The sequence below is a fragment of the Motacilla alba genome, chromosome Z, assembly GCF_015832195.1.
Source record: "Motacilla alba alba isolate MOTALB_02 chromosome Z, Motacilla_alba_V1.0_pri, whole genome shotgun sequence".
Classification (NCBI taxonomy): domain Eukaryota; kingdom Metazoa; phylum Chordata; class Aves; order Passeriformes; family Motacillidae; genus Motacilla; species Motacilla alba.
Window position 1 is genome coordinate 42,061,502 of NC_052046.1, and position 24,678 is coordinate 42,086,179.

The window sequence follows — 24,678 nt, forward strand, 5'->3', positions numbered from 1 at the left end:
CAAGATACAGTACATTTCAAAAAAGCTTGACTTTGTCAGTGAATTTTAATTCTCTGGTCTCCTTTCCTTGGATGATATACTCTGCAATTCTGGGGATGTTAACTTCCTATGGCCACATAATCTATTTGTCTTATTCATAAACAGTGCATAAACTACATGCACTTGTTTTTTCATTGCTTCCTCATCCTCCTTGTTATGTCTAAAGAAGTGTTCTCAGCACTTTAGGATTACAATGGTTCTCAAGAACCAGAAGCTGACTGCCAGTGAGATGTTTATAGTCTCTTGGCCTCCGTTTTTAGCCTGTGCACATATTTTCAAGGTCTCTGGTATTATCCCACACTTAAACTCTACATCATAACAAAAGACACCTGGTACCCAATTTCAGCTTGCACTGAGTAAATTCAATCAAACTAATAACAAACCTAACAGCCCACCAGTTCTTGTGGCCTTGCAATGCTAGCATTAGTTTTCTTACTAGCAATGACAGTATAATTTTTTTTTATTGGGTCATCCAGGCCATAGATGACAGGCAGTACATCTCCTTGTGGTGACAGCAAGAATTTGATTTCTGCAGATTTTCTTTATTTGAGCCTGACATTTGAATTTTAGTTTCCACACAAGTTCTGACCAGCTAAGAAGACCAGGATGTTTCCCTTTTGCTCTGACCAGCTTTCTCAAGCAACTTTGAGAACATGCCTGTGTACTGTGAATGCATCCAGATGTGCTAATAGTTCAGGAAATTACAGTAATGGATTGGCTTGTCCTTTCACCAGATCTTGTGGAGTTTAAGTAACTTTAAACAACTTCCACAGGAAGAAGTGAGAGATGGAGATTGCATACAATATTTGAGAGGGGTGGCTGGGATGATGTGAATGGGACAACTCTTACTGACAAACAAAACTCTTACTGTGATTAAGGGTTACAGAGGCAGGAAGGATTCAGAAGGGAAAAGATATAAGGAGAAACTAAGGAATAGTAACAGAATAAAGTTGTACTGGCTGATTCTGGGCCAGTGGATTGCTGAGGATGCTGTGAAACCCAAAAATCTGAGGAGCATAAGAAGCTGGACTGAAAGTTGGGAGACAGGGGAACTTGAAAGATGCTCACTTTTTTCATGAGTAATGCTGCTGGGAATAGCAGCTGAGGGGTCTGAGTCATGAAAATCAGAGCCTTTCCCTAGTGCTATGAGTACTATGAGACAAATGGGGCTATAAATAAGGGGTCTGCATGAGAAGAAGGCAGATGATGTTAAACATAATCTTTTTTTCCCCTAAAAAATCACAAGGAAAGGACTATGTTCCATTAGAACATATTCAAAATTGGTAAAGATTTAGAATTTAGCTAGAGGCCTACCTAGAGTATATTTTCTCCCTTCTTCTACACACCTGTTTTCTCTCCTTCAGTTATTTCCTGAGCTGAAGGAACAGAGATCTCTATGTTCCAACCCTGTGTGTATCGCTGGGGTGCACTGGCTTGCAATTTTCGACTTGACAAGACACATGATCAGGGCTATGACACAAAGCACATGTTTAGGGCTATACAACCCTCAAATGATAGAGGCTGCTGGTTTTAAGATTTTTCAGTCATCATTTTTGCCTCTTTCAGCATACTTAGTGAACACTCAGTAAAATACACCCCTCAAGAGCAATCTTGCCCTAGACTATACCAGAAGTACTGGAGGTGACTGTCCTGGTCTATATATCCTGCGTTTTACGAGACAGCAGGGAAACAGTGATGAAAGCTTTAGGGAAGAGAAAGCTGGTCCCTAAATCAGCCAGTTCTGATTCACTGTTTTTGCTATCAAATTGCTGGATGATACTGGGCTAATCACTAAAATAAGCTTTTAATATCTAATTGTCAGACTGAATTCTTATAGCTGGCTTATTCAAGGCATTATAGTTTAGTTTACAGATCTGTTGAATTCTTACAGCTACAGATCAGTATGAAAAATGTGCTGAACTAACACAAAGCCTATATAAAATAACTGGTCTTTGGCATCTCTGAATTGACATTTGGAATAAGTAGACGCCATCCAGTCTAATCTGGCTGTATTTCAGTTCTACTCTGCGGGAGCAGAGGAGGGAGGAGAGTACACTCTGTACATTGAGGGCAGAGGGGGACTCTCACTTTTCCGAGAGGTGTGTAAATGTAAATTATTACTTAAAGAAGCCTCCACACGATTGTAAAAGGCGTAAGGACAGAAATAATACATCTGTTGTCAGAGGAACAGTTGAAAAGTGTGTGATGCAGAAACCCGTGACACACAAAACAGTGAGAATGAACAGAATGTTTGTTTGGCAGCTTAGCTTGGGGCTGTCAGTCCTGCCTCAGTGGTGCTGTAGGAGTGCCAGTCTACATCTCAGCCTCCTGGCCTGCCTGGATGTCATTGCTCATCACTGACCTGCTCATCACTACAATCTGCGGGCTGAGGTCAGTGCCAAACCCATTCTCAGCTGGTTTGTACATGTTAGTCACAAGTTCCCACTGTTATGAGGCACATCTTGCATTTGGATCCAGTTGCTTTCCTCCAGCAGATCAGAGCCCAGGTGTGCTGTTGCAAGGAAATAGATCTCTAACACTTCCGAGTATTAGAAAGAAAACTGAACTCTGACTGGAAAAATAAGTATTCGCATAGATGCTACTGCCTTGATTGCCCAGGAGAAAAAAGTCAAGTTAATGTATTTTGTGATAAGGCAGCTAAATGGGTGCTTTTTATGTGTTCAGAATGTAGATTACTTTGACACTTACACAGGGGAAAGTGGTGCAATACCTCACCTTCTGTATGGAGTTCAGTCATAAACCTGTTGTTGTTTAAGGAGGGAAATGAAAAGATTTTGGCAGGTCCAAGAGCTTCAAAAGAGCTTCAAAAGCTCTTGACTATCCAGTTTCCCATATAGTCAAACTACCTTTCAAAGTTCTTCTAAAAATTAATTAAAAAGGTAAAAAACCCCCCTTTGTCAATAAAGAATGGCTTTTCCCTTTTACCAGAGCCTTCTTAATTTCCTTATGTTGCAACAGTCTGGAGTAAATTGTGATTTCTACTCTGTAGATGCTTCAACAATCCCTATATTTCAAGTGTCTGCCATTTACTTAAGGTTCAATTAAATTATTAAAAACAAAAAAGCAAACAAACAAACAAAACCAAAAAAACCCCTCACTTTGAAAAGCAGTTAACAGCAGAAATAGAATTAAAGAGTTACTTTAATTTATACTTCTTTGCATGAGTTGTTTTTATGCAGTCAGGTTCTTCTCAACTTTTTGTGACCTGTGTTGGGTTTGGGCAAGTCAAAACACTCATTCTGCACCTCATGGAATGCTTTTGTGTCTGTATATCAAATCCAGAAAGGGCCACTGCTTCATTGTTTCTAAGGAAGCCGACAGGACTGTAATACATGAAAGAAGTTGTAGATGATTTGCTAATATTTCAATTAGTTTTACTACCTTAGAAATTGCAGAAGTTCCACATTCAGAAGTGATACTAAAATACTAAGATAATATATTGTGAAATAGCCTTGGGAATACAAACTGTAGAACCAAAATGTAATACAGATTGTCCAAAAAACTTGACTGGAAACTAATTTACTGAATACATTTTCAAATATACTACTGAAGTAAAATTTTTTCACTGAATACTTCTGATGGTGGGGGAATTTACAATTCCTGATGTAAATTAAATAGGTCTATTTAGTTATGTCAGAGAAGATGAGGGTGAGATTATAGGACAGAAAGATGCTTATTGCCTACACAGCTGCAATCAGTTTGGTGAGACAGGCTAGGAAGCGATCATCTGAGGAAAACCAATTTTTCTCTCAGGACAGTTTTGTGAGGTAGGCTGACAAGTCTTCCTTTGGATGTAAGAACTTCACATGCAGCAAATTCTACAACAACAAGAAACTGTGAAGTCAAACAAACATGTCATTGCTTTGTGGAATCAGAGATGCTGTTTAATCTTTCACTAGTGAGGAATTCAAAATGTTTTTCTATGAACTTGTTCTTTAGGATATGAATGGAAATTGCCCTTATTCAGGCTTAAGGAATCCTCCCAACTGGCATTTCAAAGATGATTGAGTGGCCTCACAATGACATCAATCATCTTCTTTGTTGGCATGGATGCCAGACAAGAGTAGATTAAGCAAATTTAATAAGGTAGGAATTTGAGGCTTCTTGCAGGCTTCAGCAGTTCTACATGGTAACTGGGTTGTTTTTGGGTTTGTTTTTCTTTTTTGTTTTGTTTTTGTTTTGTTTTGTTTTGTTTTGTTTTTGGTAATAAGCCTTTATCCAGGAAAGGAGAATCAACGACCTAGCTTGAAAATGTGTTCCAGAAATACCTGCAAATAGGTACTTTTTTCTTCTGCCCCTACATAGGGCTTTTTCTTCCTGACAATTAGTGAGTTTTGTACCAAGAACTAAAAGGAACCCTTCAAGTACATTATTCCTTATTTCATACACCTCTCAGAACACCACAAAAATATTGACTTCACCATCTTTAAGGAAATGCAACATGCTATAAGAGTTTTTCCTGTGCATTTCCTCTGGCTCCTTTTAGCAAAGCAAATTCTCTTAAGAAAACAAATGGTAAGGCATCAAAAACCTAGTTCCAGTTTTTCTTTTGTTTCTGAGGAAGTAATGAGGAGCCACATACTACTGTTTCAACTATCAGAAGGACACCTATCTCTACACTGGATTTGTATGCGCCTAAATCAAACTCTCCCCCTTGGATTATGAGTAAATTTGGAGCACCTTATTAGGTCTGTTGAAATAAAATAATCTTAAACTTCAAGAATCTCAAGACTCTGTATCAGACAAATAGACTGAACCAGAGAAATTGTCTGTAGAAAAGAAACTTTCCCTGGGTAGAGAAGGACCAGTTTAAGGAGCACATAAACAAATAGGCCTTACATACTGTGCCAATGACAAAGCTGACTGATGTCTTTGGGAGTCCACCCTTGATAGTCTTTGAAAGGCCATAGCAACTGGGAATGTCCCTCAAGATTGGAAGAGAGAAAGTGTCACACCTATCTTCCAGAAAGTCAAAAAAGAACATCAGCAGAGAAGCAACAGGCCAACCAGCTTCATGTGAGCCCCTGGGAAGATGATGGAGCAACTAATCCTGGATACCATTTCCAATCTCAGGAAGGACAAAAAATCATCAGAAGTAGCCACCATGCACTTATGGAGGAAAGTCATGCTTAACCAACTTTATAACCTTCCACAGTGAGTTGCCTTGCCTGCTGCATGAATGGAGAGCAATGAGACATTGTTTACCTTGGCTGTAATAGGGCTTTAATGCTGTCTTTCACAATGTTCTAATAAGACAAGCTGACAAAGTATGGGATAAATAAATGGATAGTGAGGTGAATTGAAGATTATCTGAACAATCAGGTCCAGAGGTTTTGATATGTGGCACAAAATCAAGCTGGAAGCAAGTTCTCTAGCCTTATACTTCAGGGCATGATAATGGGGCCAGTACTGTTGAGGTTCTTCATTAACAACCTGGATGGTGGAGCAGAGTGCTGCTACAGCAAGTTCACATATTATACAGAACCAGGAGAAGTGACTATTACATCAGAGGGTTGTGCTACCACTGAGAGGGACCTTGGTAGGCTGAAGGATTGGGCAGAGGGGACTCTCATAAAGCTCAACAATGGGAGATGTGAAGACTTACACTAGGATAAGAATAATTCCAGCCATCAGTACATTCTGGGGTCTGGAGAATAGCTTGGCAATGAAGGGCCTTGGGGTCTTTGGGAACAACAAGCTTATCATCTACCAGTAATGTGCCCTTATGATGAAAAAGGCCAACAACGTCCTAGGCTGCACTAGGACGAGCACTGCCAGCATGTGAAAGACAGTGATCCTTCCTCTGCATTCAGCACATCTGGAATGCTGAATCCAGTTTTGAGCCCACAGAACAAGAAAGACATGGACATACTGGAGTGAGTCCAGGGCAAGACAACAAAGATTATTAAAGGACTAAAGTACTTTTGTGTTAAGGAGAGGCTCACTATATCCATAAAAAAATGTTGGCAAGACTTTACCTTCATGGTATTGCTCATGACACTCTATATATCACTCTATAATTCATATTTACATAATTTCAAATATCTTGACCCTGTATTTGCACACCATTCTCTTTATACTATTCATGTCATATTACTTACTTACTACTATTCTGCTCCGGCAGTCTAACCCTCCACTCTGCTCATCTTTGTGCAGCTCTGTGCTTCCCTTAGGTAGGGAACAATGTCTATTCTCTGCTTACTCAGATTCTGTTTGAATACCATGCACAGCTCTGATGATTAGATACAGCTGTTGGAGCAACAAAAAAACAGCATAGTGCCACGTGTTTATTAGTTGTAGGTATGTTCCTTGTTTTATTGACTACTGCCTGTTCCTTGGAAAGCAGCTGCACATCTTATCTTGGGATGTTTGTGTTTAACAGTGTGGACACTATCAGCAGCCTCTCTTCATGCCCCTATCTAATTAAATTCTCATGGCAGGAAATCAGCTTGATAAACTGAAAGCAGGATGTCTTGCCATGGCACTGGAGGTCTTGTAGCAGAGTACATGTTTGTCAATATACATGTGAAGTAAGGGTGGGCCACTTCAAATCCTCTTGCTTTGCAGGTGACTTGATGCACCCAAGGAGCCTCTCTTATGAAAAAAACTGCCTTTCTTCTGGAGATGAGAACTACATACATTTAAAGACTGGCTTCTCTTGCACATTGTAGCAATGAACATGTCTCCAGTTTGATTGTCTGAATAGGAGAATTGCTCTTTGGTCTTCCTAGGTAGTCAGAGTGGGCAGATGGCTTATTTAAGATGCTACTGTCAATATGAGTTATAGACCCTGGCTTGGCTTTAAATCCAGCCCCATCAAAACAAGGTGAACAGCTGCAGCATGATTCTGTAGTGCAGATGGGCTTGAGCTGAATGGCAGTGACGTGTACAAATGTTTTCTTTGTGGGCTTTAATCTTCATAAACCCATTTAGTAGAACTGTTAATTGTAGCTTAAGTGCCCAAGTCAGTGTATGTGCAGTGACCTTTTAAAATCTGCTTTGAGGGAGCTTCCAGATTGATGTGATGTGCAGAGTAGCTGTTGTGGAGCCGACTGATGCTGGTAGCTTTATGTGACTCTCAAACCCGTTCCTTTTGGCTTGTGTACTTTGCAAAGGAGAGGCAATCTGACCCCAAGTAGGCACAATTTTTCTGATACAGGAGTCTAGTTATAATATACTAGGTTCTCATAAGTGCAAAGCTAGGAGGTTTTTCTAACTTCTGTCTACAGCTTGAAAGTTGCTAGCCATTAGCAGTTTGAGGGAACCTCTTAACTAGTTTCAATGGAACTGGACCAAGTCCTAGTCATTGCATGCTCTCACCTTTGACTTCCTGCCAACTGAGGGCTCTTGTGCAGGGAGCTTCTAGTTAGAGAGATTTCCTGAGAAGTGATTCATGCCCAGATGTCAGCTGTGCAATGTCTTTCTCATTTGCATATGTGCAGAATGTTGTAAGGGCTTGCATTTCAATTTTTTTTCTCTAGAAATATCTGTTCTACTAATGATTTAATTTCTTAAATCAAAAACATTGTGAAAGAGTCAGAGAAATCCTACTGTTGTGGGATAGCAAAGCCTTTCTGTTGCAGTGCCTTTCTTAATGTTGGAAGTGCAGAGCTGCAAACCCAAATTTTCATAAATGCTCAAAAACATATTTTTAAACTACTTCTAAATGAAATCTCAGTAGATATAGAAACTGGAATTAAATTTTACCATCTTTCAAAGAATGGAGAGAAACAGAACAATCCTGATACTCCTTTGTAGTCTGTTTGCCTTTTCATATTTCCATAAGGGTTTATTCATCTAATATTTCTGTAATAAACTCTTCTCCCCAGCGTGACACATCAACAAACCACTATGGATGAATAACAAAGGGTATGCTACTCTTATGTTTAGTAATACTCTCTAAGGAGTAACACCTGCCTTTAGAAAAGGAGGTATCATGACTTCTTATACAGGGCAAGAAAGCAGGAAAATAGTAATAGCTTTGTCAGTGCCAGAACACTTCATAGTGGGTCTGAATGATAGATGACATAAAAATTTTTGAATTCATCATCAAAATAGATCTAATGGCTCACTGTATTCTCCCTTGCATCTGAAGCAATAACATTCAGTTACTCATTCTGATAGAACACAGAAAGTAATTTTGTTGGGCCATTTGAAAAATTGCAATTCTGCTTATATTTCATATTCCTTAATCCCTATTCTGCAATTTATAGACAAGCAAGTAACCGGATTTGCTTTTCATTTTAAATCACAATGTCCTACTTGTGTTTGTGCCATCAGAAATCCCCCAGAGGGCTAAGAGGCAGTGGTAAAGCAAAAGAGGAAATAGCTAGACAGGCATCCAACATTCAGTAGTCATAGTTAAAGGGAAGCAGTGCAATATTCCTTTATTTACTTATAAGGAAAGAAGAGTGATGAAAATGGATGTGAGAGTATCTTTTTAGAAGAACTTGTGGAAGTTTCTGTTAGAGTGTGGCATACACCACTTCACGATGGCATTTCATTTTTATCGTCTCCTGTTGTGAATTATGAGCTCACTTACTGCTATTGTTTTTAATTCTTTAGCTTTCCCATGGCAGCTGGAGATTATTTAAGACAAATAACCTTGCTGTTTTTCTTTGAGAGATGAAATTCAGGAAAGTCTGGCCTCCTGCCATACCAGCTTCTGAGTTTTCAAAGGAAAAACTAGGCACATCTTTTATTTGACTAAATGAGGTGAAGGGAGTTCTCTGTCACACTACAAGAATTTACTTGTGCTTTTTTTCTCTAGAAATTATATTGATGGGGGGAAAATTGTAACCTAGCATGTGGTTTATCTCACCCATTAAATTCACATGGGAAACAACTGTCTTTCAGAGTTAAATTTTTCTCTGAATTTGGCCTCCTTCTGAAATATGTCTGAACCCTTGTTTGGGACTATAACATAAGCCTGGATGGCATTAATGCCATAATGGCACTACCTCTAATATTTCATGAAATGTACACACAGACTTGGAGGCAACATGTAAGCAGAATTAAACAACTATCTCTTGCAGCAAATACACCAGCTTGAGGGGTGCCAGCATCATCATCTTTCTTACAAAAATATTTTCCCCTTCCTCTCTGCTATGCCAATAAACTACATATGTGGCCAGCAGGTCAAAGGAGGCCTGCAAATTGTCCTTCTCTCTGCTCACATGAGACCCCATCTGGACTACTGCACACAGTTCCAATGCCCTCAGCATAAGAAAGACATGGAACTGTTGGAGCAAGTCCAGAGGAGGCCATGATGTTGGTAAGAGGACTGGAGCACCACCCCTACAAAGACAGATTGAGGAAGTTGGGTCTATTCATCCTGGAGAAGAGAAGGTTGTGCAACCTCCCACTATCTGAAGGGTACTACAGGGAAACTGGAGAGGGAGTCAATGTCGGGAACTGTAGTGACAGGGCAAGGGGTAATGCGTGCAAACTGAAACGGGGGAAATTTTTAGGTTAGATATTAGAAAGAAATTCTTTAGTTTTCTGGGGAGAGACTGAAACAGGTTGCCCAGGGAGGTTGTCGATGTCTTAACCCTGGCAGTGTTGAAGGCCAGGTTGTATAAGGCCTGAAATAAGCTGCTCTAGTGGAAGGTGTCCCTGCCCAAGGCAGCAGGGGTTTGGACTAGATCATCTTATAGTCCATTCTAATCCCTTAACATTCTACAATTGTATGATTCCATCTGTGTTATAAGCCAGACACAAGAATATGATCAAAGTAACTGTCAAAAAATTGTATCAGAAATCACTGCCCTTCTGATGAACATTTTGTCAATAGAACACATGCTTCCCGAATTTACACTGGTTTGACCTCATCAATGTGTACAAATGTCTAAAGGCAGGGGTGTCAAAAGCAGGGAGCCAGGCTCTTGGTGGTGCCAACCACCAGGACATGAGACAACTGTCAAAAACTGATGCACAGTAAATTCCACTTGAACATGAGAAAGAGCTTTACTGTGTGGGTGACTGAGTATTGGAACAGATTGTCCAGAGAGGGTGTGAAGTCTCCCTCAGTGGAGATATTCAAGAACCATGTGGACACAATGCTGTGCCAAATGCTCTGGGATGACGCTGCTAAAGCAGGGAGGTTGAACCAGATGACCCACTGTGGTCCCTACCAACAACTTCTGTGTTTCTGTGACTTAAGCTTCCTCATGTCAGACAGAAGACACCCAAAATCACGAGAGAAAGATGTTTGGGATGCATTCTGCGGGTTCGAATTTGTCTCCAAGTTGCCGACGGATCCGTGTCTTTTCCCAGCGGAACGCCCGTGCTTTGGCAGGCTGGCAGAGGCGACTCCGGTCCAGCTACAGCCCGAGGGATCGGATCCCGATGGAGCGGAGCGGATCCCGATGGAGCGGAGCCCGCTGGTGCCCCCCGGCTCTCCGGGGACCGGGGCCGCGCTCCGCCCCGCCCCGCCCGCTGCTGCTCTCTGGGCACTGATTGGCTCGGGTTTCTCAGGCCCCGCCACGACCGCTCGCTGATTGGGTGGAGCCGGCGGCGCTCGCTGCTCATTGGCGCAGGTGGGGCGGCCCCGCCCTTTCCGCGCTGCTGCCCGGCGTAGGCGCGGTGCGGAGCCGCAGCTGCCTGCCCGCCTTCGCCCATGGCCGACATGGAGCTCTTCGGTGCCCAGCAGCCGCAGCAGTCGCCCGCCGGGAACGGGGTGCCCGACGGTGGCGAGGAGGATCCTGCCGCCGCTTTCCTGGCGCAGCAGGAGAACGAGATCGCGGGCATCGAGAACGACGAGGGCTTCGGCATCCTGGAGAACGGCGAGGTGCCCGAGGCGCTGCAGGGTCCCGAGGGCCTCGGCGCGGGTACGCCGTTCGGGGACGGCGGGTGGGGCTGGGGGTGAGGGGTCCCGGGTCCCCTTGTCCCTCGGGGCGGCGCGGCCGGGGCGGTGCTGGCGGGACCCTCGCTTCGGCGCACTGCCCCGAGCGGGGCCCGCTGCCCGAGGGTGGTCCGGGGGGTGGGTCGGGGCCGTCCTGGGTGCGCTGTGCCACAAGGTGAGCTACCTGCCTGCTCTCTCGGTTATAGTTTGTATCCCCTGAAGGTGCCTAAGGCGTGCCCATGTCCTCATGCGAAAGGTGCTCATCTCCAGGAGCCTGTCTGAAGAAAGGCTTGGGAAGCTGAATAAATCCGCCACTTGAATTTCTGTCTTCAGCGGGGCTGATCTTAGTCTTAAAGCGTAAGAGCAGTTAAGCTAATGTTTAATTTTACTAAACCTTTAGCCTTTGTTCCTTGGTAACCTTTGTACTGAATGTAGCAAGCCCAACACTGCAGAACCCGCGTTTGGAGAAGGGTGGGAACTGTGTCTTGAGAAGTATGGCTTATGGTCTAATGGTGCCTAAAGCAGCCCAAAATAAACACTTCTCCTTTTGAAAGGTTTTAACCGAAGCCTGAGAGGAAAGGGCTTGATGTTGCAACGCTCTCAGAAGACTTTGATTCTACTTGTCACCAGGGCCACAGGGACATATTTGGTTTCATGTGACTTGCCTTTGTCACTGCAGTAGGATGCCACTCTCCTTCAGACTAAGTTGAATAACTGCTCCTCAGTTCATTGTCGGAACATCTTTAGAATTAAGTCTTCATTTTGCTGCCTGATATCAGGAATTACTGACATATCTTATGTTTGAGGGGCCAGTTTTGTAGTATCTCAGTCAATAAAGCTCATCTAGATAAAGTGGGTAATGGAGACCTTCCAGTCCTTACTTAGAGGTAGCACTGCCCTTAACATCAACACTCATAAGTTCCAAAACATATGGATTACATACTCCTGAAAAAAAAAAGTATTTACTGGGGACTGTTTTGCTGCAGCACAAGAACTTGAGGATAATTGTTATCAGAACACCATCCTGTTTTGGTACCATACATGATTTGACTTCCGTATTCTATGTATAGTGCAGAAACAGACACAGTGGTCACTTCCCTTCTTACTTTCAGAAAGCTTAGACAAACATCATGCCTTACATGGGCTTTATGTTCCATACAGACTCTGGAACATTAAAGTGGCTGTTTGAAAACTGATTTGGTTGAAAGAAAAATCTATCATTGACCTTTCCCACAATATATTAGAACAACTAGAAGAATATTTTCTCTACATACATGTGATGATGACTATTGCTAAGTGTTTCCTTGTCAAAAAGTTGATTTGTTCAATGCTTCTAGATTGGTTTCTTATTTAGAAGTAGTTAATAAACTGCCTTTCAAGCACTTTTTCTCAAGTTGTGTAAGTTGACTTGTCATGAAGTGCAAAACGGTTATTGAAGAACTTTAGGAAGAAGTTAATAAAATAATAAATATGATAATATGATCCGAGGATCTGAGAACTCTAGGCAGGAACTGTATGTCATCTTGCTTTCTTTTATGCCCTGGGATTGCATTTATGCTCTGGCCTCTTAAATAGGTGTGGTAGACGATGCTTGTGGACTTGTGGTGGCCCTGTTTTTTAACAGAACATTGATCTCTGTTGACTGTCAGAGCCTGTACTCTCTCGCTCCATGTTAAAAAGCACAGACTTCAGCCATGCAAAATGTACTGGTTCAGGCATGGTGACAAATGATCTAATGACTTCTGTTGCCATTTGTGTTAGACATTTCTTATCACTTGATCAGTACCTTAATTAATACCAGACAGTTGTTGTCCCTGGCATATTAGCTCATTAAACTCTTCTGTAATTGAATAGGTGAATGCAAATTTCTTCTTGAAACAATGCAAGTTCTTATGTAAATCCTTAAGCATCATGACTAGGGATTTGTGGATTTACTTTTTTTAACCGTAACCTTTCTTGAACTCCTTCTTTACAGGTCTGTTGGATAAGTTCTTTCTAAATACTGGGCCAAAACTAATAACTTGGGCACCTCTCAGCTGAAGTTTGAAGATCTTAACTTCAGATAAAGTCACAAGCAGTCATCAGCTTCTTGAAATACACTTTTAAGAATCATAGTTTCTCATCAACAAACAGTCTTTCAGTTTTGGTCACTTGGTAAATGATTAGATAAATACATGGACAGAAGTGAGCTTCATGAGTTGAAAATATCAATATTGGGAATTCTGTTAATTGTTGTAATGGTGGATACAGCATGAATATGGTGGGAATGGCAGAATGTTGCCAGGCTCGTGCGTCTCACACAGCATCATTTCATGTTGCCATGATCAGGGTTGGAATACTGATCCAGGCCTGATCCACTAGGCCATTCATTATGTAAATAGCTATGCCATTCAAGCTGCCTGAGCTTGCAAAAACCTAATCTAATTTCCCTTGGAAGGTGAAGCATAATCCCTGCTCCGGAAAGTAGAGAGTACTGTATAAATCAAGTAGTACAATGCTGTTGCCTAGGTATGGGTAACATGATGTCTTATGACATTTCTTTTTCAGTGATGAATCAATGTCCATGTATTTGCAGTGAGATTCTGACAATAGTATGTCTTGAAGTTGTATCGGTTCACTTACTAAGTTCTCTGAGCAAGAGAGAGAGGGTTCAAGGGGAAATGTGCGGTTTTTAGATCCTGTGTGCCAATACAAATCATCGTGGCAGTTTGTCGAGTAGCTTCTTATGGGGAATTTCATTCAAAGGCAAGCAGTTATATATGTTGAAAATCATGCAAATACTCAAATTTAATGTAGGCTGACTAGTCTCAAACATTGCTTTCACATTTTCACGCCTGTAAGTTTTATATGAACTTAACTGAATTATGTTTCTCTATCTTCGGAAGATGTTCATGAGGCTCTAGCAATTAAGAAAATTAATTGTGTTTTGTGGTTTGTCTAGGTATTTCATTTAATAGCCTTTCAGGAGCTGAATATCAATTTGCTTCAAAATTCTTTAGGAAAGAATTGATTCCTCCTGTCTCTGTAGTTAGCACTACAAAAAGAAAGAGTTCTTGTCTGTCACTATTGATTTTTTTCTTAATTGTTTGAACAGCCATTGGTGTGGGTTTTGCTATGCAGCCAGCATCTGAGGCTTCAGTGCCCCATAAGACAGCACTGATAAAGGTATGAGAAAGGAATGGTATCTGTGTAGCTTGTGTCGGTGGTGCTGCATTATTATGAAGTCAGGACAGAAATATCTTAATATCTTTTTTTTTTTTTTTTTTTTTTTCTTGTTTTGTTGTCAAGAGAATACTAGTGGAAATGTACAGAAGGTGGAAATTACAGAAGCTGTTACATTGGAAAATTATAGAAGCTGTTATGGCACAGTGTTATTGCAGGTGTGTTTTAATTCTAGCCTGTTGATTATATTGAAAATCCGGGAAATCATGGGTTTTGATAGGACAGCAGATTAAACTAAAACACTGGAAAGAAGCACTTTTCCTGAGCTGCTTGCCTTTATTTTGCATGCAGGCATGAGAATGAATTATGGCTAGAAAAATTATTTCTTCTCCACGTTCTTGCATAACTATGTAAACAAAGGTTTTGTAAAAGATTCTTCTTTCTTATCAGGTTATGGGTTAGAGGTATGTAAAATGAAAGCATGACTATGCCTAAAAGAAAAAGGATGGTTAGTGGGCCTTGAGTGGTGAAGTTACTTAACCTTATGTCAGAATATATTAAACTTTATTTTCTTATGTTGCTTTAATTAGAGCTGCTAACCAATTGAAAGTAGCAGCACTTAGAGTACTTATTGTTTAAAAGAGATGCTGAAGGTAACACATAAAAAATACTTCTATTTTAAAATAGTATAAGAAATGATATGACCTATCTTCTCCAGACTCTTCCAGACTGTAAAAGGTATCTGTGTTGCTTTATGAATGTTCATTATTACCATATTGTCAGCATATATTGCAGAACTGTAGATGTTTATATGTGTTCATTGCAACAGTGCCCTTAAAAATAAGAGTATATCTTAAGTTCAAAAGCAAACAACAAGGAATATGGATCATTGCTAACTGAGATGGTTCTAAATATGTGGATTTTAACTTCAGGAGATACAATACTTTGATAGAATTGGCTGGACTCTGAAGCCAGTAGAGGAGTCTCGTTGTTCATGGCTGCTGAAAATGTTAGGATGGCACTAGCAGTATTTAGGCTTTTTCTGTGGGAAGCTTATGAAATTGCATGTTTCTGTGAACAGAAAAATCTGATACACAACTAGCATTGGTTACTGATGTGAAGGCTCGCAGACAGACAGTTTTTCTGTACATCATACTTAATTATAGAGGCGTGAAAACTGGAGAGCTGAAATGAAGGAATGTTTGACTATTGGTTTTGTTCCAGTTAGCACACTTGTATTGGCATATGACAGCATGCTGGTACAGTTCTGTTTCCTCTCCTGCTTGTGATAAGCTCAGTCAGCATGCTGACTCTGCAGCTTAATTGCAAGTTCTAGGGAGCTCAGAACAGATAGGAAATTTGTTCTAATACTGCTAATGCTTCTAACGTGGGTGCCCTCTGGAACACTTAGCTCAGTGTCTGTTAGTGGCTATTTCTGTGCAGAACAAAAATGGCCCTTAGACAAACCTGTGTGTTTCATCTCAGGCACAGCCTTAAACAATGATTGTTGTTCCTTTTACCTGCCAGCCTGAGTAGTGAAGACCATAATGAATGTTTTTTGGTGTGACAGGAAGAAGATATTATCACTGTTCTTGGAAGCATCCTCAAGATTTATGAGCCCTCTCGCCCAGCTGGTGACTTTAGTCTTTTTAAAGGCCTCCTGTACCTTGCAGAGGAGTAGGAATCCGACAAAGTAGCAACCATCTCTCAGTTATGGGAGTCTAGTTATAAAATATCAGTTTCTCATAACTAAAAAGCTATTTTTTCTTAATTTGAGTCTTCCCCTGTAACAGTTAGTAACTATGTTCTTGGGGACTAGTATTCTCCAACTAAACTCCATTCTTGAACTGATGAATTTACAGTCCTCTACATAACACAGTAAATGATTGCTCTTCAGGGCTCAGAGATAAAGACTTAAAACACTTGCCTAGTCCACTGATAAAGGAGTATGAAGAACCTCCTGTTTCCCATTCACTAGAACTATGAAACTGGTGCATACCTAGCCACAAACAAGAGGACACAGCAGCATAACTTGCTTAGTTTTAGGTCAGTCAGCAATCTGTTTTTAAGAAGGTGGTGCAAAATAATGTAATTTTTCTGCTTACTGTTTGGTACAGTCACTTCTTTCATTGAAGGGGTGTATTATGGTGGACACACTTTTGTGCGATAGATTTATCCATAGTGGTATGAGTAACATGGGTACTTGGTATAACACGCAGACAGACGGTTCGTGGTGCTGCTCCAGAGAGATGCCCTGCTGAGATTTAGCAGTTCCTGAAAATCTTGATGTATTTTGTATAGCCCAGAGATTTAAATAGTTTAAAAAACATAAAAGTTTGACTCACAAGTGGTATTTGTTCCCTACAGCTGTGTTGTCACTGTCACTTCAGAGATGATAATACTGCGGCTGAAGTGGGAGATATCAAGCATGTCATCACAGATGGTAGCAGAAAGGTGACTTTGCCAGGAATGTTAGCTATATCTTTGAGCTAATTAGGAGATAACAACACTAGGATAAGAATTACCAATTGTTGGCTGCAGCATTGTTAATCTTCCAGGTAGACACTAAAAAACTGGCAGTCATCCTTCTTGACTTCAGAACTGTTGTACAGTAGTCAGCTTCTAAGAGAGGGAGGACAGAGTGGGGGAGGACAGTCTGTAGCAGCTTCTCAGCAGTATCAGCTCTGCTTTTTGTGTTGTTAAAAGCAGGATCTCTTGACGAAGAAATGACCTTGTATTTCTGTTTCTGCAGAATGGTGGCTCACTTGGTTTTTCATGCCTGTCCAGAGTAGTGCAGGGAGAAGGAAGTGTCCCTGCAGGGTATCAAGTAACATTCCCTTTCACAACTCCCACATTACCTACTTTAGTAAAGCTTTCCATACAAGTTACAGAAATCAGTAAATCTGGCTGTTCTATCTTTCTCAAATGACTAAACAAGTCACCTCTTTACAGATGCTGTTGATGGAGTGGTTAACGGGGATGTCTATCAGGTAAGATAGAAGTATTCTGTACTTAGAATGTGCTGTTCTACTCTGAGAACTTTTCCTTAATATAGACTAATACTTCCTATTTCTTGTCTTTAAAGTAATTTTGTCTTGTACCTGAGGAGGGTCTTCTATACTGGTAGCTCGTCTCATGGAGTTGTCAGTCTTCTTAATTATGCCCATCCTCTGAACTTAGAGGCTATATAAAGCAGCAGATCATTTTGAAATGTGGCTTAACAGTACATAAACACTGTCAAGCAGACTGTTAGGCTCTGTGATATGACTTTACATTGACTTACACTGTCTGCTAAGCTGAAAGTGTGCTCTGATTACCTAGTTTATAGAAGAGTTTTCAGATTTGCTTGCTCTTTAAAGATAATTCATGCATCCTGTTTGTCTTACAAGGAAAGGACTGAAAACATTATACATTTCTTAATGACATGAAGATGCATGAAATTAAGCTTCTGGCTAAAAAGCTCAATCACAGTATGAAAGCATGTTAGACAGCCAGGGTAATGACAAAAAGAGGAGATACCTGCTTTATTGGTGTCAGGGAGGAATGAGGCACGCTAAGGCAATCACTTTGTTGTAACTGAATTTCACACCAGTTTGTCCACGGCATGGTCATTGCCTGGGGTCACAGTTGGCTCGTTAGCCTGATTAAATGAATTCTTGGGAAGGAAGCAACATGTGAGTGATGTACTTCTCCTTAGAGTTTTAAGTGAATGCTGAGCTTTATGGAGACACAAACGGCTTTCATTGCTGCTGCATTCTTACATCCTCAGCATTACTGTGAAATTGATGGGACAACCTGTATTTTACCAGCCCTTTGCACTTCCTTGTACAACAGCAGGTAGATTTCCCTCTCTACATACCTTGATTTTTTGTTTGGAATTCTGAGAGATTAGTTGTTGTGGTTGACAGAGCTTCCTCTTGGTCAGAAAGAAGAAACTGAATGGGCTATACATAACTTAGGTTTTAGCTACCTGTAACTAGCTGGCCCTGCAGCTGGCCAGTTTACTTTGCTTTGGATGAAATGTGAAGCCTGGTGGTGTTGCACCAGCCTAGCGTCTTCTCGTTGCATTATTATGTCATTGAGGGCTACAGGAGATACAGAGAGGTGCAAGGTACAGCCAAATCTGTGGTCACCTGCAATTGACCTGGTGCTCTTAGGAGTGGTATTTCTTAACTCTTTTAGGGGTAGGATGAAGCAATAAAAGTTGCTGTAGCAAATACCACAATATTCATTAGCTGTGTAAATCTGGTGTATTAATGTTAGCCCTATTCATTTCAAGTCTTTGAGATGTTACATTGTGAAAAGGGAGATGCTAGTACTCTCACTGTTCTGATGATTAAATATTGAAATTCTTCTTGGGTTATAAGCTGCATACAGCAATCCATATTTTGTATTGTGGAATGCAAATGTCTGTTGAAGTAGACAAATAAGCTGCAAAGAATGTTTTGTACTCCTGTGCACCAAACCATAAAGAAAATTATTTCACAACAAATATTTAAGGTGAGATGAACTCAGGGAATATATGGCCTACAACTGTGCAGTGAGGTGCTAGTCATTGTCTCCTTGTTCTGCAGGCTTAGTGCTCTGGCACTAAGTGTTTGTGGCACTTGTATTCCAGTTGTCTTGAATTTTTGTTTGATCCCTGATTTCTGGAGGAAGCCCTGTGTTAATTTCCTTTGATTCTGCTGTAATTTGTAGCAAGATGTTTTTAATGGTGGAAATGTGTTACAACATCAAATGAATGTGTTATTGGCTCAAATAGTTTAAATAGAGTCTAATTTTATATAGTTGGCAGGCAGTTATCTGAAATCACTTGGTATGCACAAATGACTTTACTATTCCTTTCCTCCAAGGAGAGTAATGGTCCCACAGACTGCTATGCTGCCATCTCCCAAGTAGATCGACTGCAATCAGAACCAGAAAGTATTCGTAAGTGGAGAGAGGAGCAAAAGGAGCGCCTGGAGCAACTTGGTAAGCATAGTATTTGTTGAGTAACCTAATGTAAGCTTCTCTCAGGCTGAGAGAGGTGGGGATGTTGTACCTGGAGAGGAGAAGCCTCTGGGGTGACCTTAGAGCAGCCTTCCAGTACCTAAAGGGGACCTACAGAAGAACCGGAGGGGGAATTTTTACAAGGGTGTGTTGTGTAGTTTACAAGGGGTAATGGCTGTAAACAGAAGGAGGGTAGATTTGGATTAGTCATTGGGAAAAAATTATTTAGGGTGAGGGTGGTGAGGCACTGGCACAGGCTGCCTGCCCAGAGAAGCTGTGCATGCCCCATCCCAGGCTGAATGGGGTTTTTGAGCAGTCTGATCTAATGAAAGAGGTCTCTGCCCACAGCAGAGGAGGTCGAACTAGGTGATTTTAAAGGCCTCTTCCAACTCAAGCCATTCTATGATTCTTAAGCAGTAGAATTCTGAACCATGGCACTTCCTCTTCAGAGTCTTAACATGCCTCCTGAGTTCAAGGAGCAAGCAAGGATGAGTCTTCTAGTAAGCAGACTTAAAACAGGTGTGGGAGTCAGCAAGCAAGTAGCTCTCTGAACCTTTACTTACAGATGAGCTGACAGAAAATGAAAAGCTTTTGTAAGCTTTGATGATAATAAATACTGCAGGCATTAGTAGTTTATTTCAAAGGATAAAGATTATTCATTTTGTAATTGCTGAGGCCATCTGTTGTCGCATGGATCTTAATCTAATAACTAAATTAAGAAAATAATGGATTATTAATTAAACTAAATACAGCTATCAAATGCAGTGGTACCTACCCATGTACAGTGTCTAAGAGACTACAAACTGGTGTGCTTCCCACTTACATGGTGGAGGAGCCTTTGCTTGAAATTGTTAGGACAGAACCTTCTGTAAAATGTAATTCTGGATAGAGCTGACCATTTTACTCCTCTTTTGCACTAGTTACAGCAAATGAGGTTGCCCTGAACTGTAGGCTGTGTGTAAATGTATGTGGAGTGCCAGGTTCCTTCACTTTGCCTAAGCATAGAGGCTTTACTAAGCTTTGTTCTAGCACTGGCATAGCAAGGTGACTGTTTCTGGTTTGAGCAGTTTGCAGACCAACAGATTTACTGAATCTGAGCTACTCTGCAAAGTGCCTATTCTAAACTGAAGTGGACTGTCACAGTTATGCAGCACAGGAATTCTGTTCAGCTAATCCTTTCAATGTTTGTAGTATTTAGAGTTCTCATAAATCTAAATAAGGAAATCTCCTAACCCTTACCTGAGCTGGTGAAGCAGCTGTCTGCACTAGAGTGCACCCTGCACCATCAGTTGAAATTTTGCAAGATGCATTTGAATACAAATGTGATTGACAAAGTAATTCTTAAATCTTCAGATGCAAACTCACGAAAGCAGGAAGCAGAATGGAAAGAGAAAGCATTAAAAGAGTTGGAAGAGTGGTATGCAAGGCAAGATGAAAAGCTCGAGAAAACAAAAGCCAGTAACAGGTAAAGTTTTTCCAGCCATCAGGAGAGTTATGGTTCTAGTTATGAAAGTAACTGGGAAGGGAGGTGAGACGACTACTTCTGTGTCCTAAGGCAATAGTCCTTCAGATCATTAAAGTAAACACACCTACTACCTACCTTTTTAAGTTTTCTTAGATAATCTAGATTAAATATCCAGGAAGCATTAACATGATGATCAGGTATTACTGAAGATTCCTTAGGACTTGAAGCTTGAACATGGCCAGAAAATATTTTACTCTGCCCACTTGTTGTCATGCTCCCCGCTGCACAGGCCTTCAATGTCTGCAGTTACCTACCCTGAGACTAGCCTAGCATTATTACTTGCTTACTTTAGAACATATGGAAGTGGCATTCTAGTTAGTCTTTACTACAGGCAATTTCATTAAATGTCTTAAAATCTCTTGCTGCTCTTTTTGGAAGCAGTTCAGAAGTAACATGACTCAGTTCTACTAGTGAGAAACTAAATGCTGACTGTGTCTGTAGTGGCTTGAATTGTCTAATTATGGGTCGAAAGTGGTGTGGTAGAAAGTGATGACTTGGTTGCTGGAATAGTAAGCTCTTACACTTTCTTAGAAGTTCCCTGTGGAATTTTGACTTCAAGCTACATGTAGGTAAAAGTGATGGAACTGACTAAATGCCTCTTAAATCTCTACTTCATTCTATGCAGGTAATCATCAAGACTGCTTTATATTTTGGGAACTCACAGGGTTCAAGATGAACTGCTGTTTTGTTCATTTTGTTGTTTTTTTGTTAGTTTGTTTTTTTGAAATACTTCTTATCAAGAAAAACCATCAGGTTTGTCTTTATTTAAGGAAGTAATAGGTAGACTACTCTTCTTTCTAAAGGAAGAAAGGAGGCCTACACTGCCTTCAGAATTATGGATTTGCCACTTCCATTCACTGAGGAATTCGCTTTCGGTTGAGCGAAGAAAGGGAAACAGTATTAGTACTGTCCTAGTTGGTGGCCAGTGTTCATGATACCCTCATAGCTTTATTATGGCCAGTGTTTGAGTGCAGGATTTGGAGTCTGGAGCAGGGCTTATTAAACAGGTATTGCACAGAAGTGTTTGGCATTCTCATCACCCTGGTGAGATCTCTTGCCTGATGGTAGTTTCTGTCCTGTGGGAGTGGTCTAATCCTAACACTGGGGCTCTAGTCCTCAACTAGCTGATCCAAACTTCTAGGGTGTAGCAGAATTTCTGTGTTGCCCCTCTGACCAATGGCTTAATTGATCCATTCCATGTGGTAACTGCTTTCCTGTTACAGTAAGTCTAGGTGATGCAAGGTTAATGTGCTTGTTAAAACTGCCTCCAGCTGTGTTCCGTACTTCTCATCCTTATCTCTTTTCTCCTGCCTGCTTGCCTGCCTGTTGGACTACTTGTTACCTAGGGTGGCAGATGAAGCTTTCTACAAACAACCCTTCGCTGACGTGATTGGTTATGTGTATGTTGCTTAACTACTAATTCTGTTTGGTAGTCAACACGATAATAAGCAGGATCAAAAATAGTGCTGAATATCTGAAGGTGCCTTCTGAATATTTACTTTTTTGCACCACTTTTGGTCTGCAGTATTAAGTGCAGTTCTCCTGTATGCACTGCACAAATCCTACACTTTCAGATTAAGTCATGTAGTGTACATAGCACTGGAATTATGGTAATGACTTCAGTACTCTTTAGACCTAAGGGTTTACAGTTGTTTCCAGGCCAGTGAACATTACTTAGCAAGATGCTTTGCTGGGGATGTGGGTTACTGCCTGCAGTTTCACATGGGTGCTGTATTTAGTCCTTCCACAGAGAAGCAGTGTTTAACTCTGTAATAGGCAGTGACCACCTGCTTTGCCTACATATCAGAAAAATATTCAAGAAATGCTTGCACATAAAGGTTCACAAGGAAGCCAAGGAAGGTAGAAAGGAATTGCCTGACATGAATCAGGGCAGCAAATGTGCATGCATGTAGAAATAGGAGGCTGTTAGAGAACAGATGGAAAGTACAAGAAGGTGGCACTGGGAAATCAGTGTAAACTGCTGGGAAGACATTTAGAAGCAGTGTAGATGTTTTGCCAGCCTAATAGGTCAGTGAAAACAGAGCTGTGATTTTCAAGCCCCAGTGAGTATCCTAGTTTCTGAGGGGTAGAAGGATTGCAATGTTCATTGGCTTGTTCATGTATTTTAATTTCTTCCCTTAATTTGTAGACTTGAATTGAAAGATGGACATGTCACAGATTCTAAGGTGACACCTTTAGAAGGTGTACTGGTGAGCCGTGTTGTGGCTTTGAGTGCATTAATATTGAAGGTTTGGTGTGAAATTCACAGCTAACTGCAGGTGGATGTAAACCAAGACTTGTGAAATGATGGATTTACAGGTGGTGTTTAACTTTTCTGAAATCTCCTGGAGTTGGTTTTGTTAGATTTTTTCAATAAAACCCTTATTGTTAGATGTCCAATGCAAATGTGCAGTGTAAGTGCTGCATAATAAAACTGGCTGCCTGTTTCCTGAATGTAGGCTAAGCTACTAGTGCATGTTCAGCCAGCTAATCATCTGCATTAAACTCATTCTCATTTTCTATATCTGACTTAAACTTTCTCTCCTTGTTTCTTTTCTTCTCTTCACTTTTAAGCACAAACATAAATCATCCTTGCTACAGCCTAGAACAGTTAAGTAAAAAAATCTTCACTGCCCCTTAAAAGTGTCATGTCACATGAAGTAGCAGTGTTGTAGTGATCCTTGTCTTCAGTGGTGTCTGTAACCTTATCATCCTTGTGAATAGTGCTGAACCCTCATGGGAGAGTCATTTTCACTGCTTTTTCTGTACTGCTTGTTGGAGTAGATGGATTTGGTTTGATCTCCTAATGCTTACTGCTTCTGCACTCAGGCAGCTACCAGGGCCCCACATCATGTAAACTACATGCTGGAGTGTTATCCCTGCATTGAAGCAATGCTATTGGCAGCATAGAAAAGCCAAAATAATACAGCTGGGAAGCCACTGGCACTATCCAGTACATAATGTACAAAGCCTTCTTAGAGTCTCCTTAGGGTGAGAGCAGGGGAAATCTGTTTGTTCTGTGAGGTGACCTCAAACAAGTCATCTCCTCTGCCAAGATGTGCTGTAGTCTATTGCACACACAAGCATGGGATTCCTGACTTAAATTCCTTATGATTCATGCTGCTTCACTACAGCACTGGGAATCATCAGCAGATAGTTTTATGATGGCCTGTAGGCCTTGGGGCTGATTTAAATCCTCAAATGGAATTTGTTTAAAGACATGCTTGCAGGCAGTTGTAAATTTCCAGTTGGCAAATGTCCAGTATAAGCCATCAAGCCGCAGAGGCTTAACTAGTTAAGACCTGGGCATTTCTCCATAAATAAAATGCCTACATAGAAGTACCTTACTTCCTGGAAGCTTGTGTGGCGACTCCTTAGGCAAAGACTCAATAAGTATTCTTAAAACCAAACACCTGTATTCCAACATTTTACACAATCCTCTGCAATCCTCTGCACTGCTTGTGCATAGCATACTACTGCAGTCTACTTTCATCTCCAGGACTGGGGCAGTGGGAGCTTACGTGGCCATAATGTCCACAAGCAGCTGTCAGGTCACATTTCTTATGAAACATGCTGAAAGAATCTGCATCCTGTAAGAGGGAAGGAGTGCCTTAGATGCTGGGCATTAACACAAGGTGCATTGCATTGCTTTTAGGGCAGCTGAAGAAGCCTTTGTGAATGATGCAGAAGAAGTTTTTCCGGGCACTGAGTGGGAACGTGTGGCTCAGCTCTGTGACTTTAATCCCAAGTCTAGTAAGCAGGCAAAAGATGTGTCCCGCATGCGTTCAGTCCTCATCTCACTCAAGCAGGCTCCACTGGTTCGCTGAAGCAAAGCTCGATGGAGACACTACAAATGCAATATCTTAACCTTACTCAGAGAAGCTATGTTTGCAGTAATTTGATTAATTGTTTCAATGTGTATTTTTGGACCACATCATGATGTATCTAGAGCTGATCATTGTTTGATTGCATGTTCTTTCTGATGTTTCCTTTCTGTGTCTGAAATGGGAGAATCTCCAAAACTGTAGTCTCTGTGCTGTTGTGCACTGAGGTGTCATTTCCTACATTACTGATATTAAAGATCTGTTAAACAGCAAAA

At 41.0% G+C, this 24,678-nt stretch overlaps 1 protein-coding gene across 3 annotated transcripts; it reads left to right on the forward strand.

Moving 5' to 3' along the window:
• The first annotated feature begins 10,608 nt into the window (after positions 1–10,608).
• CLTA (clathrin light chain A) lies at positions 10,609–24,678 on the forward strand. 3 transcript variants are annotated; one of them, XM_038123888.1, is made up of 7 exons: positions 10,610–10,889; positions 17,018–17,055; positions 18,919–19,036; positions 20,408–20,519; positions 21,926–21,979; positions 23,154–23,189; positions 24,235–24,678. In XM_038123888.1, the coding sequence occupies exons 1-7, from the start codon at positions 10,679–10,681 to the stop codon at positions 24,404–24,406; spliced, it is 741 nt and encodes a 246-aa protein (XP_037979816.1). In that variant the 5' UTR covers positions 10,610–10,678; the 3' UTR covers positions 24,407–24,678. The 3 variants fall into 3 exon arrangements, with proteins under 3 accessions (XP_037979817.1, XP_037979816.1, XP_037979818.1); XM_038123889.1 differs by lacking the exon at positions 23,154–23,189 and having other exon boundaries at positions 10,609–10,889; XM_038123890.1 differs by lacking the exons at positions 21,926–21,979; positions 23,154–23,189 and having other exon boundaries at positions 10,611–10,889.